The sequence below is a fragment of the Schistocerca piceifrons genome, chromosome 3 (assembly GCF_021461385.2).
Source record: "Schistocerca piceifrons isolate TAMUIC-IGC-003096 chromosome 3, iqSchPice1.1, whole genome shotgun sequence".
NCBI lineage: Eukaryota > Metazoa > Arthropoda > Insecta > Orthoptera > Acrididae > Schistocerca > Schistocerca piceifrons.
Window position 1 is genome coordinate 572,405,460 of NC_060140.1, and position 15,341 is coordinate 572,420,800.

The window sequence follows — 15,341 nt, forward strand, 5'->3', positions numbered from 1 at the left end:
CTATAACCACAGTCAAATGCCACATATCACCAGTCCCAATTCAGTCCTAAACCTCTCATCCAGATCCCTCTCTCCTCCAGAGACATCTGTTCTATCAAAAGGCTTAACCTTTAGCCCCACGCCTAAATTCAACCTCACTGCCCTGGTTAAAGATCTCCTCTCATTCACCCGGAACCTCAACTGGAAATATCACTTCACTACCCAAACACAGCCCCCAAATAGTAGACCCAGTGTTGAACCCTGTCTAGAACAGTTCCGACTGCCTTCTCAAAGGGATCCTCCTCCCCTCCCCCAAAACCATCCCTTGCAGACATTTCAGGAATTCCTCACATCCAGTGTTGCCTCCCAGTACTTCTTGAAGATCATCCCGACAACCCCCAACATCACTCCAGCTGAATCCCGTGCCATTAAGGAGCTGATAATAGACCGCTCTATTGTCATCCTCCCGGTGGATAAAGGCTCCACAACTGTGGTACTTGACCATATGGAGTTTGTGGCAGAAGGACTGCATCAACTCTCTGACACCTCAACCTACAAAGCTGTTACCCAGGATCCCATTCCCTCCATCCAGACTGAGCTGCAAAAAATCCTAAAAATCCAAGGTCCCTCACAAGGCCTCACAATGGCTTCCATAGACTTACTCACTCCACCTGAGCCACGTACCCCTACCTTCTACCTATTACCCAAAATCCACAAAGAGAACCATCCTGGCCGTCCCATTGTAGCAGGCTTCAAAGCCCCAACCGAACGTATCTCAGCTCTGGTAGACCAGCACCTCCAACCTATCACCCGCAGACTCCCATCCTACATCAAAGACACAAACCACTTCCTAGAATGCCTCAAATCCATTTCCACTCCTCTCCCGCCTGAAACCTTTCTTGTCACCATAGATGCTACATCCCTTTACACAAACATCCCACACACCCATGGTCTCTCTACCCTTGAGCACTACCTCTCCCAACACCCACCTGAAGGTCTTCCAAAAACCTCGTTCCTTATCACACTTAACAACTTCATCCTCACCCATAATTACTTCACTTTTGAAGGCCAGACCTACAAACAAATCAGGGGAACGGCCATGGGAACCAGGATGGCTCCGTCCTATGCCAACCTCTTCATGGGCCGCATGGAGGAGGCTTTCCTGAAGACCCAACAGCTGCTTCCCCTGGCCTGGTATAGGTTTATAGATGACATCTTTGTGGTCTGGACTCATGGTGAAGAAACACTCCTTAATTTCCTCCATAACCTCAACTCCTTTTCGAATCTGAATTTCACCTGGTCCTTCTCCAAAACCCAAGCCACCTTCCTGGATGTTGACCTTCATCTTGTTGAAGCTCACATCCACACCTCTGTCCATATCAAACCCGCAAACAAACAACAGTACCTTCACTTTGATAGCTGCCATCCTTTCCACATCAAATGCTCCCTTCCCTACAGCCTAGGTATTCGTGGCAAACGTATCTGCTCCAGTGATGAATCACTCAACAATTATACCAATAACCTGACCAATGCTTTCCTCTCATGCAACTATCCTGCAGACCTAGTCCACAAACAGATTTCCCGAGCAATACATTCCTCCCCGTCCAACAACAATGTTCCTACCCCCAGACCACGCAGAAGCATCCCCCTTGTCACCCAATATTATCCTGGCCTCGAAAACATCAACAAATTACTCCGCCAGGGATATGACTTTCTCAAGTCAACCCCTGAAATGAGATCATCCCTTGACAAAATTCTCCCCACACCACCCAGAGTTGCCTTTCGTCGCCCCCCTAACCTCCGTAACATCCTTGTTAAACCCTACAATATTCCCAGACTACCTTCTCTACCCAGCGGTTCCTACCCCTGTAACCGACCCCGCTGCAAAACCTGCCCCATGCATCCCCTCACAACCACCTACTCCAGCCCTGCTACTGGTAAAACATACACAATTCAAGGCAGGGCCACGTGTGAAACTACACATGTCATTTATCAACTGACATGCCTGCACTGCACAGCCTTTTACATCGGCATGACAACAACTGAACTGGTTGAGCGCATGAACGGACACAGATGAACTGTCTGCCTAGGAGATGCCCAATACCCAGTAGCGGAGCATGCCCTCCAGCATAATTCTAGGGACCTAGGAACCTGCTACACCGTATGTGCCATTTGGCTTCTCCCACCCAACACCAGTCCCTCTGAACTGCGGAGATGGGAACTTGCACTCCAACACATCCTTTCATCCCGCCATCCCCCTGGACTGAACCTATGTTAAACAACCTCAATCCCATTTACTCTTCAGTCTTCTTCTCTTTCCCTTTCCTACTTTAGCCATTCACGCATCTTTTCATCCTACATAGTTGTGTTTATCTTTACACTATATACCTCTTTACTTCTGTATGCATCCTCTTTGGTTTGAAGCTGGCACAGTACTTACAGTAGAATATCTTTGGCTTCCCTCTGACAACCATGCCTCCATCCTTGCTACCCTCCCTATTTTCCTTTCCCTGTTGCTTCATAACCTGGGTTGTGAGTAACTGAATCTCCTTTCCCTTCTTCCCTTTCTTTCCCCTCTCTCCTCCCCGATTAAGGAACATTTGTTCCGAAAGCTAGGAACGTAAATTTTCGGTTCTGTTTTATGTGTATCTATCGGCTGTACTGAGCTGAGGTAAGTACTGGCCAGCCCCTCTATCTCTTTGTTAGTATTTGTTTCACATCTCATATGAGATTTTCCATTAATCAAAAGATAATGTTAGTCTGTTGTTATCCCTAAATATTTTGAGAAAAGATTATAGCAAACTGAGTTGTTGCTGAAATATGCTTGGGACCCTAGTTATGCTTGTTTTTATTATTGAGACAAAAACATGACACCTCAGTTTTGGTCTTGTATTGAATTAGTCTCTAGTTGGCAAAGTATCTCCCTATCACAGTAAGGTCTTCCGATAGAATGTTGTTGCCTTCCTCTAAGTAGTTACTGTGGGTGTTAAAGGACAAGATAAATTTTGTAGATGTATTATTTGGCATATCTGAAATATACAGGTTAAACAGGACAGCCCTGAGCCAGCTCATTATTTATATGTCTCATTTTACTCTAAGTATTTCCTGTTATTAATTGGAAAGGCCTTTCACAGAGCATATTATTTAATAAAAATTATATTTGGCCACATTGTACTACACTGAGAAGTTTATAAAGAAGACCTTCCCTCCAAACCATGTTGAATGCCACAGTCAAGTCATTATACACCACTAAGGTCTCAACCATTTCTCAAACACAGCCTCAGTGTATGTTGTTAGGTTGAATACATGGTTGACACAGTTGTGATGCGGTCTGAATTCAGCTGTCCTTTGGTAATGTGTTCTGGTATTAATAGGCAAATTCACTCTAAAATTGTTCTTTCTAGGAGTTTGTAAGGTAGCTTTCAGGTAGATTCTCTGATTTGTATTGCGATGGCCCTGGGAGTATATCCTGTTAGCAAGATGTCAGAGAAAAATGGCATAGTCATTTTCTTGTATGTTTTCCAGAGTGTTTAAGGAATGTGGGGCAGATTCCATCAAATCCAAGAGCTCTGCCAGGCTTAGTGTTTTCTAAGGCTTTATTTACATTATCAACAGTAAATATCCCTGAGTATACAGGATGAGCAGTTGTTGCTTGGTGGTGTATTTTCAGTTGTTTTTTAATGGTTAGAGAGCATTGCAACTCATGCTGCAATTTGGGTTGCTGATATTTCTTAAGGGTGTATACAGGTGAGTTAGAGCCACCTAGTTTCTTATGGAGGTTACAAGTTTTTCTACTTGAATTTTTAAGTACATGTTATTGGTTGTTTGTTCCCATTTTTTATGATGTTATGCACCTAGACAGTTGAGGAGCTCATCAACTATTTCAGTCTCTGCCATTCTGAAACTCATGGCAAAGCCTCTCTGTATCATCATTACACTCCAGAAAATATTCTCTTTAGAAATGAAGGAGTATATGAATTTCAGCTTTTGTTGTAATGCCTTTGACAAATCTGTGGTAACTGCTGCCTTTTGGAGGGATCCATCAGATGACTGTATCTAGCTGTGGAACAACTTTATCCCACTGGGCCTTTCCAAAATTCCACTTAGGGTTTGGTGTAGAATGGATGATGGGGATTTGAATTCCAATTTTGATCATAATGGGATGGTTTTGACTGTGCCGAAAATTGTCCATAACTCTCCTTGAAACTGCAGTTGGTGAGTTTTGAGAGTCCTCAGGCAAAGCACAGGTCTGGATTCAATTCTATATTCTAAACAGCTGATCTGAAAGAATTACATTCTTTGGCCTCAAAAATGAAATTAAGGTTATTAGAATAGGTCATCATTTTTGTCCACAGTTTGATATTTCCAGGTAGTGTGGTGGCTATTAAAATCACCTGCGTGTATTGCAGGGTGTGGGTGTACTTCTAACATATTGTCAGTCCAAGGTATTTGAGGTGGTTTATAAACATTGACAATGATGATACCTGCTATTTTTGTTGTTATTTGTTAGACATTTGAAATTATATGGGAAATTAATTCAGAATTATTGATGTCATTCCAGATGTAGGTTTCAATTCCACATGAGCAATGGTAGGTGGCTCCAAGTAGGTCATATCGATGTACAGAGGTGTTGAAAATGAAAGCAGCAAATCACTGTTTTCCCGTCCTGTGTCAAATTCGTGATATAATCATACAAACTATCAACAGATGTTTGGACGATCGTATTCTAAACGGAAGATGACATTCCAGTCAATGGCCAACCACGCCAACAGTGATGTCAGGGCACCTATAAAACAGCGTAGTGTTTGCTGGGTAGTTCCACATTCACAATTGCTGTGCATACAATCACAGATGGTTCAGTATAGACAGAGAAGTTGCCTAGCAGACTCTCTGCAACGGTGTGCCATAGAAAAAATGGAAGCGGGACAGTCACAAACTGATGTGACTTGGTGGCTTAGTGTGAACCGTTCTGTTGTTTCTTGAATGTGGCGACAGGGTAAAGAGACCAAAAGTGTATCCCAAAGACCATGGCAAGGCTAAACACGTGTGGCATCACAAAGAGAAAACCATTGTTGTAAGACAGTACCGCCTCAATACCACATGGCACCTGGCATCTAATCTCGCAGCATCCACTGGGCATGTTCTATTGAGGCAAACGGTGTACAGAAAGCTTTGGCAGAATGGCTGTTATTGTCGGAGACCTGCTGCATACATATGATTTGTCTTCATGGAAGGAAATGTCTACAGTGGAGTTGTCAAAATGCCACCTGGATGGTCGAATAGTGGGCCAATGTTCTTTTCACAGATTTGGCCTGGAGATTGATTCTCAACAGATTCCCATCTGGAGGTAATGTGGAACATGATTTCGGGACCCAGAAATTGTGGACAAAAACTGATATTGAGGAGGACCCTAATAGCACAGGCAATGATTATGTTGACCATTCAAACACCTCTTTATGAAATTAAACAAGTGTATCTGCAAGTTTTAACTGCTGTCAGGTATCATGAGGAGATCTTTGGATCTCATGTGCAGTTGTTACGAGGTACTGTGGGCCTAGACTTGGTACTCATGGATGATAATGCTTGACCTCATAGTGCACCAGTGGTTGATGCTTCCTTGGAAATGGTAGATATTACATGCAAAACATGGCCTGCTTGCTCTCCAAATTTGAATTCCGTAGAGCTTGTCTGGGATGCACTAGGGAGACAAACTGCATCATGTCAGCATCCATCAATCACTCTCCAAGACTTCTGAGCAGCTCTGCCAGACAAATGGGCACTATTGGCTCAGCATGAGATTGATGACATCATTCACAGCAAGTCCCATCATCGTGAGGCCTGCACTGCTGCCAGATATGGTCACACCCCATACTAAGCACATTAACCAGTTGTCGGAATGTGGATGAAAATCTTTTAAGTTGAAAAAAACGAACAACATTTTTGTCTACCGTTTTCCATGTAGCATTTATTTACATTCTATATTATTTAAATTGTTTCTGCTTTATTATCAACTGTTTAAACTGCTTTGTGGCAAAATAAGTGCAATCTTGAAAAATTTCCATATATTCCTTAAATTTTGGACACCAGTGTATTTTGCCTCTTTGCTGTTGTTTGTCTTCATCTGCTATGTGGCTTTCTGGGATAATGGTCTTCTATGTTTCTAGCAAGAGCTTTGATATGCAGTCACTCTTAGCTCTGCTAAGACCTTCAGCATGTAATTGGAAGAATCAGAAAATTATCTGAGATTTTTTACATTTAGCCCTGAGACGGGCTACTGCGAGAATCCATGTACGTAATAAAGCCATGAGATCTGAAGATATTATCTGACTGCTGAAGGTTGTTCATACTATCTTTGTACTGCTAGGGTCACACTTTCCTTGAAGTTGTCTTTATAATATCCTGTTGTGGTTTTGGCACGATTTTATGTAATGATGTATCTGTTTGTTATGTGATCTTGACGCTTTGATCTGAACAATGCGCTTGGTTGAAGTTTGGAATGGTTATACTTTTTTGCTTTTCTGATGTTTTAGTAATGCTCTCCTACTGTTTCAGATATTTAGTATAGAACACGTTTCTTTTTATGAAATTCTGTACACAACTGATGTATAGTATGCATCTAATTGCTTGAAATGGAATGGAAAATACTCTAAATTGCAATTGAATGTAAAAAAATAGATTGTTATAAATGGAACTTGCCATGATTAATGGTTACTTGATGATGGTTGACATAGTTACTATGAAGGCAACAGTGTTCCAACATTATGAAATATCTACAATGACAGTCTCTGATTGCAAATATTTGTTTATTCAGTTACTGGTTTCAGTTATTATAATCATCTTCAAATCGATCTATCTGCCATTTATGGCTATAAACTTTATTTGCTTCCTCTTTTAACTTCATGAAAACAGACCAATGCAAAGGTGATCATAATGATTGGAAGCAGTAACTGAATAAAAAAGTATTTGCAATCAGAGACTGTCATATTTACAAAAACTTTTAATAGTTACTACAAGTCCTTAAGTTGGGCAAGAGAAACTCTTGAACAGACACGCAAAAACCTACAGAAATAGCCCATAAGGAAATGATGGTGCACTGTGCTAGCAATAGTGTTGGTAAAACTACATTTGTTTTGCAAATACTTTCTATGTATGGAGCAACATTCTTCATGAGTATAAGACAGATATCTGTGGAATAAACAATCAACTGTCTTACCATTATAATTTGGAGAAAACAGTCTAAGCAGTGAGGATGTTAAGTAGCTCAGAACGCTGATTCTAAGGGAACGGAAGATGATATCTTGTGCAATGCTTAAATATGTACAGTACAAACTGAGTGAAACTGAAGGATTAGTGTCTGTGCTGTTAAAAACTGTCTGTGAGCAGAAATCATTTAGTTTTTAGATTCTTTTCAGAAAACATTTAATCAAACTGATTAAACAGCACCAACGTTCAAATGACATGCTTTAAGCAAATTTCTTCCTTGAATGTATGAATATTACTTTTTACTACCTGACTTGCTTAATTATTTTGAATGATTTTGTAGTACACTCAGTGATAAAATGACTGATTTATGTGTTGAATACAGTGTGTTTTGTTGTATAATTGTGTTTCTTAAATGGTATGCAAATATCCCTTTTGCAGACAAGGAATCACAACTGGGCAATATATGTAAACCCTGTGGGTGTGGATGCTTCGGTTAAAGTTCTTAACACTAGATGTGTAGCAGGAGGATATATGTGGAATCCATATTATACCCAGCTTGCCGATCCTTTGAATGTGAGTTGATTGTGAAATTTTCTTGTGCACCTTACCTAGTCACATGACTGTGCAAACTACTATTGTACTGTACATAAAATTTTTATGAAATGTAAAAAGAGTTGTTTTCATGTTGTCATTTTGGTGTAGCATTTTACGCATACACTAAATGTAATAATGTATTAATTATACATATTTCTTGTGGCTATGTAGTTAAAATAGAAATGAAGAACTGTACAATCTGGTACATAGTGCACATATGATTTCATTTAGAAATATGTGTGTTACTAGAGGTATTTATGCTATACTAAAACTGAAATCATAATTGTATTCCTTTATAGATTTAGTAACAGGTAACGTATCTTTGCAAATTTCATTTATGATGAATCTTTAACAACATTAATGATAAATGTTTTTGATAAAAAGTGTACATTCACTTTTAGACTTATATAGATAGAAAACAAAGTAAGTAAACAAAATTTACTTTTTGAAGCAATGTAACAACTAATTTTACTTAGTGGATCTTTAATTGCAGAGTAGTAGGTATTGTGTGGGACAATTTGATGTAAAAGTTTTAGGTTTGGAGTGGGGGGGGGGGGGGGGGTGTTAATATTTGGTTGTGTAAGATACCAGTAGAGCTGGGGCCTGTGCTACTGCATTTACAATACTGCCCACCTCAGTAAACAATTGTGCTGTTGCTGTTACAGAATGCTTTGTGTATTCTGCTTTGCTTTATTTTTTACATTGCTTGTTGTTTCCTTTTCTTATTTTGAAACAAACAAAGAGACTATCGTGCCCCATTGTAAGGTTCAAATTTGGCTCTCACAACATGGGACAGATTGACACTCCATATGGCTATTATGTCACTTCTGCTTTCACAGAAACACAGGACACTGGCATAAGCTCACAGTCCTATGAGAAGGATACAGGGCTTGTTGCCCCACACTCCTGCTATCCTCCCAGGTAATCTATGTTCTCATTTGTTTACACTGACAGCCAAATAGCATGATCAAGTGTCTGCATGACACTTAATAACTCAGTGTGTGGATTCCATGAAAGTAATTCTGAGAGGGACAAACCATGTACAGCTAAAAGAAGGGGCTAAAAAATTGGAAGAAGAAGTAGAGAGACAGAGGTTTAAAGAAAGGAAAAGAACTTGAATACTAGAATAGAAGAGCTCAGTGAATGAAGAGAGCTAGACATGGTATGGACAGTGGTGGTGTGGATAGTTTTCATGAAGAGAGAACAGGAGGAAATCTGTCGAAAAGATTTCATCTAGAGTTATAAGAAATGTTATTTCTAGGAGTGAAAAATTATGGAGCAGAGATAGTGAACAAATACATGCAAGTAAGTGGAATAGTGAGAGATTGGAGGGGAAAAACAGAGGGTTTAAAAGAGTTTGAGGGAGACTGCAACCATTCCAAATACTTTTAATTTTTTTTTTTTTTTTTTTTTTTTTCATTGCTATTACCAGTTTCAGACAACTATGCACTTCTTATGATGACTACTATTGTTTCACTACATTGTCAGTGTCTTCATGTTATCCGCCTCTCCACTATAGGAGAATATTTATGCAGTTAGCACTATTTTATATCATATATTGATGAGTTACATAAATTTTCCAAAATATCTTTTGCACCACCCTCATGATTTGCACAGTTTGTGTTTCTTCTATCAGAAACATCCTTCTCAGTAGCACTCTTTGTGACTACAGGAAAAATCTATACGCAGCCATCTGTCTAATGGAAGAGAAAATAAACCCACATTCTTAGCACAGTTGAGTAGAGCACAACATGTCCACAGCTGTGAATGATACACTGTCCACTTCCCTCAAAGGGTGAAATCAAGCTTAGAGCTTTACACATTGTCACTTCATAGAAGAAAGATGTTATCAGAATGGGAAATTGCCTGCTGTATTGGTGTACACAACAGTGATGTCATTCAAACTTTCAGCCACTATTGTACCACACAAAACATTGAAGACTTGCCTTGTAGTGGTTGCCTGTGGTGAGCAGCTTCACCTGATGACAGTTACTTACAAATTATAGCTTACAGGTACCCTGTACTTAAAAGAAGTGAACAAGGGAACACCTGGAATAGAACCTGGCTCAGTGGCTTCAGCTTGTCTGTATCAGTGATGTAGAATTTTTCTGGTATGTAATGGGACATGTGTCAGTGACATTTTGGGCCAGTATCAGTTACAGATATCAGACACCTCACATGACTGCTCAGAGTAATTTAAAGGATATGCAATATCGGTATAGGATTGTCCACTACTTTATGCAGCATTATAGCCAACGTTTTTGAGACAATAATGCATGATCACACTGTACCAACCACATAAACAAATTTCTACAGGAGGCAGGAATAAACTGAATTGAATGGCCTTCAGCACCTGCTAAGATGAGTCTGTTTGAGCATGCTTGGGACTAACTGAAGAAAAAGACCTTTGTTATCCTCATTCTCACTCAGCTCCTGCGTTTACTCTTGAAGTGTATAGGTTTGGGTGGATGACTTATAATATTGTTACTTTTATATGGTTGCAAACCTCATACATGACATTTTGTCTTATTTAAATTACTAGTATTGATTGTATTTATAACTAAAGAAATTTCTCTGTAAACCTTTAATTGTTAAATCTGGTTTCTTGCCATATGACATTTCTAATTTTGGAACATTTTACAGGTGACTTGCAATTTGCTTTTATCCAGACTATGTTGCTGTTCACATACAAACCTACAACAATTTTTGCCTCAAGATCTTTCTCAGCCCAAAACTTTCCTTCTTGTTCAATTTCTCTTCCAGACATTTTAACTTAAACTGTCCAGTTGCTATTCAATATAGCACATTTACTTTGACTTTAATGTTAGGTCTGATTTAAATCAGCAAGAGACATAATTAAAATTTCTGTATGAGTCCTCTGACAAAAACTCAATAGTGATTTAATGGAATCCATCAATAATATACAAAAATTTCTTATTAATGAACATAACAACGTTTAACTCCTTCCACAGGTGTGAGGCCATACACTGGTGAAAATTTTTGATGTTCCCAAGAAAGATCACTTGCAGAGTTTTAACATGGGCAGTGGCCTTGTTTAACTTTAATGATAAGTTTTGCACAATATCCAACAAAGAACACTTAAATTGAGTACATATTCATGTAGCATACTTAATAAGACTGATAAAGAGTGGCTATTACAACACTATGGTATCATGGAAAGACAAAGAAACAAGGAACATACATATGAATATGATTCACAATATATAATAACAAAACAGAAATAAAGACACAAATAATTAACTCACAACAAAATTTCATGTCCTTAGCAAGAATTGAAGTTATTGATGTATCTATTTCCGCCCCAGTTAAATTCACAACATTACCAGGAAGCAGCAATTTCTTGGCACTTGTTTCACTTGATACAATTGCAGGCTGAACACTGGTTAATGGAAGAATACACATTTGATTTCAATAAGATGTCGGTTACTCATCTAGCAGTGGGATGCAATCAAAATATGTTGGGCATAAAAAAAATCAGTAGTTTCATCCTCAGCACAGTTTGACAACCTGCTTAGCAATAAGGAGGAAATGACAACATGCTCCATTTGTGTTTGTGAGGATGCAGTGGACAGCAAGTGCGAGGTGCAAGCAGTAGTTTAATGCTTATGGAGTAGATGCTGAATGAGATTCAGTGACTGCTGGTGACTGTATAAGGAGCCAGACTGCCAGACACTGACACTTCATCAGAAAATAGAGATGTACTTAGAGAAACAGTGCAGATATGCAGTAAACTGACATGCCAAGAAACCTAGAAGTAATTTGTTCCATTGACACTTCACAAACACCTTCAGTTGCATAAGGAGGAGGATTGACACACTTAGAAATTAAGAAATGTTGAATTATTAGCTTTTGTAACTTTATCAAATTTCTTCTCCTTCATTACCATCAGCAACTGTAACAGCCATTTGACCTCAAATGCTGGAAAAATGCCTTCCCTACACTTTTCCATGCATTACAGTCTTCGGCTACGTACATCCCTGTTGCACCTGCATATTTTCTGATGTCATCTACCCACCTTTCATTATGTCATTGTCTTGTTCTGTTCTCATCTCTTGGAATCCAGAGCTAACTTCCTTAGTATAATTACATTTATGTATCCATTTTATTGAAAATAAATATCATAACTACCTCATAAAATTGTTTCCTGGTTTTATGTATCTTAGTGGTTATATCCATTCAGTTACTTATGTATAATATTGTGCTTTTTCAGGAAGAGCTGTACCGTCAAGAGTGTGGTCCTGACAACCCATTACGTTGCTATGTAGGTGATATTTCAGGACGCTTGGGTACAATAGATTTAGGCGATAAAAGAAAAGTTTTTTCTGATGTCAACTTTCCACTAGGTAAATTAATAACAATCTTTGTGCATAACTAATTAGATTTTACTACACACATATATTTCACATATCATTAGTTTCAAGATATAACTGTTTCACCATTATTGAAAGTATTCTGTTATCAGCTTACTATTGTGTAAACTAGTTCATTTAAGACAATATTATAGTTCTGTGACCTACGACTGCATTTTGCAGCTCATTACTAATCATCACTGCCTGACAAAAATACTGAACACCCAGAAGGGGAGGCGAAAATGAAATGAAACTTCATTGGTTGATTGGGTTTGTGATGTTATTCCATTAATTACATTAATGAGTCAAATGTTCAGAGAACTTGACAGTACAGGCCCATGTATCAATCTTTGGCCATGTTGCATGCCATGATTTGGTTGGAAAGGATTTCAAAAAGCTGTTGTATCTCCTTCTGAGGCAAGGTAGCCCACAACTGTTGTAACTGGACCCTGATAACTTGAATATTGGTATTGGATCGGAGTAGATGTACAAGCTGATCCCACACATGTTCTATTGAGGACTGATCTGTGGATTTTGCTGGCAATGGGAGTACTGCAACATCAGGTAGACACACATGCCTTATGCAGACAAGCTGTTCCCTGTTGAAAAATGGCACAGTGATAATTGTCACATGAGCAGTAATGCATGAGGATGCAAGACAGGGACAGCCACGGTGTGCCAAACTGCACGCACGTACAGATGTGCTGCATGTGTGCCGTCCAGGGCTCGGTCCGCCTCGCCACCACTCGGCTTTCCTCGGTCTTTCGCGGCACTGCTCGGCACGGCACGACATTAGGCTAGCTGTGCGATACGACATGTTTTCATCCGGCATAGGGTGCATTAGTTGATTTGTAGTGGCAGCCATGTTTATTCCTTGCTATTTGTTAGCGATTCGAAGGAAGTTTATAAGTACTGTACAGTGGTTGTTGCAATGGAACACACACTCACGAAGAGGTGGGGTAGTGACACAATGTCACGAGCCTTCAGAGCTGAATGGTAATTGCAATATTTTTTCGAAGAGAAGGATGAAAATTTTCAATGTCTGTTATGCAGTCACATACTCACCGGGCACCACAAATTTGCAATAGAACAGCATTTTAACACCACACACAAAGGACTTAATGATTTAGTTGAGTTGATAGATCAAACAAGTTGGCAGAATTAAGAAGACGTAGTGTTATGCAGCGATACGGACCAAACGCGAGTACCACTTACAAATCTTGGTGTTTCTGATGTTTGTATTTGTACACATTTGTCGTTAGAATTCAAATTTAGAGTTCACTCAATTTTTGTTTCCTATTTTTAGCCTGGAACCGAATGTAGCAACCTGTCTTTAAGAGCAAGCTACAAAATAGTGCTCAAAATTGCAAGAGCGTATAAGCCTTTCAGTGATGGTGATTTCATCAAGGAGTGTATTGTTGAGGAGGCAGAACTCTTGACGCCACTGGAAGTAAAGAAGTTTAGTGAAATTGGTCTTTCCTGACAGACAATAGCTCGCTGCATAGCTGGTATGGCAGCGGATGTCTACAGGCAGTTAATTGATAGTGCCTGCAAGTTTATTGCATTCTTGATTGCTTTGGATGAGTCGACTGACATTTCGGACACAGCACAACTAGCGATTTATGTTGGTGGAGTCGACACAAATTTGCACGTGACGGAAGAACTGTTAGATTTAGTACCAATGAAACACACAACGAGGGGTACTGACTTGCTAAAAGCAGTTGAAGAGGCAGTTGAAGCCGTTGGCCTGAATTGGAAAATGTCAGTTTCAGTCACCACGGATGGAGCGCCAGCAATTCGAGGTGCTCAAAATGGGCTTGTAGCATTGTTGCGTAAATAACTAGGACGATCGACAGAAGATTTGTACGGAATTCATTGTTTTGTACACCAAGAAGCTCTTTGTGCTAAGTATGCAAATTTGGAGCATGTGATGAAGTTGGTAGTCACCATAGTACATTTTTTAAAGTCGCATGGCTTAGTACACCATCAGTTTCAACAGTTTCTCATGGAAATGAACGAAGAGTATGGAGATGTTATTTACTACTGGGAAATACGCTGGTTAAGTCGAGGATCACGCTCTGAAAGATTTTTCAATTTGAGATTCGCTATTGTTGAGTTCCTGAAGGAAAAAGGAAAGGCAGAGCCAAAATTAGAAGATCCAAAATGGATTGCAGACCTCGCCTTTTTAGTTGATCTGACTGCACACTTGAACACTCTCAATAAGACTTTGCAAGGTGAGTAGCAGCTTATTTCTGATCTGATGAAAAAAGTGGATGCATTTAATAAGAAACTCGCATTGTGGAAGGAACAACTCATGAAAATGAATACTGCCCATTGCCCTACGCTCTCTAAAGTCAGAGAGAACACAACTTCTGATGAATTCGTTTCTGTGTTGGAGGAACTACAGGCACAATTTTCTAAACGTTTTCAGGACACTGCAAGTCTGACATCTGTTTTTGAACAATTTTCTAGACCCTTTGCCATTTCAGTTGAAAGTACTCCAGTGCATTTGCAAATGGAATTGATCGATCTGCAGTGTAATTCCCGTTAAAAGGACAAAATTTTTACGTAAAAACTGTCCAGGAATTTTATGAAGGTTTCCTCGGGAAGAGTTTCCCCATCTCCACAATGAGGCTGCAAAAGCTATATCAGTGTTTGGATCGACATACGTGTGCGAAAGGTTTATTTTGATTATGAAACTAAATAAGTCAGGATTACGTGGCAATCTGAGTGACAGAAATATGAGAAACTGTCTGCGTTTGTCTGTGTACCCTCAGTTTGTGCCGGATATGTACTTTATTATGTCTACAGTGAGCCAAAAATAATTAAATTAATGGTGATAATTTTGTTGTATTTGTCATATGTTTTGTTGAGAATTGTAGTCATTGCAAATTTTGTACAGTAGTTCCAGAATATAAAATTTGCTTGTTTCACATGTAGTTGGAATCACTTATTCCACATCATACTGCATTCTGTAGACTACTTTCAAGTCTGTTTCTATATCTCAGCTTAAATGCTGTAAGAATTTTATGAGTGACAATGTGAGAAGCACGATATTGTTGTTATAATGCAGTTTCAAACCCAGTGTTATTGCTATTTTTCTGATGGTGTACGAACAGCCAACAAAGATTCAGTATTGCTCAACATGATGTGATGTACAGAGTTTAATATTATCAAATGATGTTATATGAAACT

At 39.3% G+C, this 15,341-nt stretch overlaps 1 protein-coding gene across 3 annotated transcripts in view; it reads left to right on the plus strand.

Moving 5' to 3' along the window:
• The window catches only part of LOC124787741, a 258,172-nt gene that overhangs the window by 199,621 nt on the left and 43,210 nt on the right, over nucleotides 1-15,341 (plus strand). For all 3 annotated transcript variants that reach the window (XM_047254603.1, XM_047254604.1, XM_047254602.1), the window contains 2 exons: nucleotides 7,621-7,755; nucleotides 12,008-12,140. In XM_047254603.1, coding sequence (XP_047110559.1) covers nucleotides 7,621-7,755; nucleotides 12,008-12,140 — 268 coding nt within the window. The remainder of the gene's footprint in view (nucleotides 1-7,620; nucleotides 7,756-12,007; nucleotides 12,141-15,341) is intronic.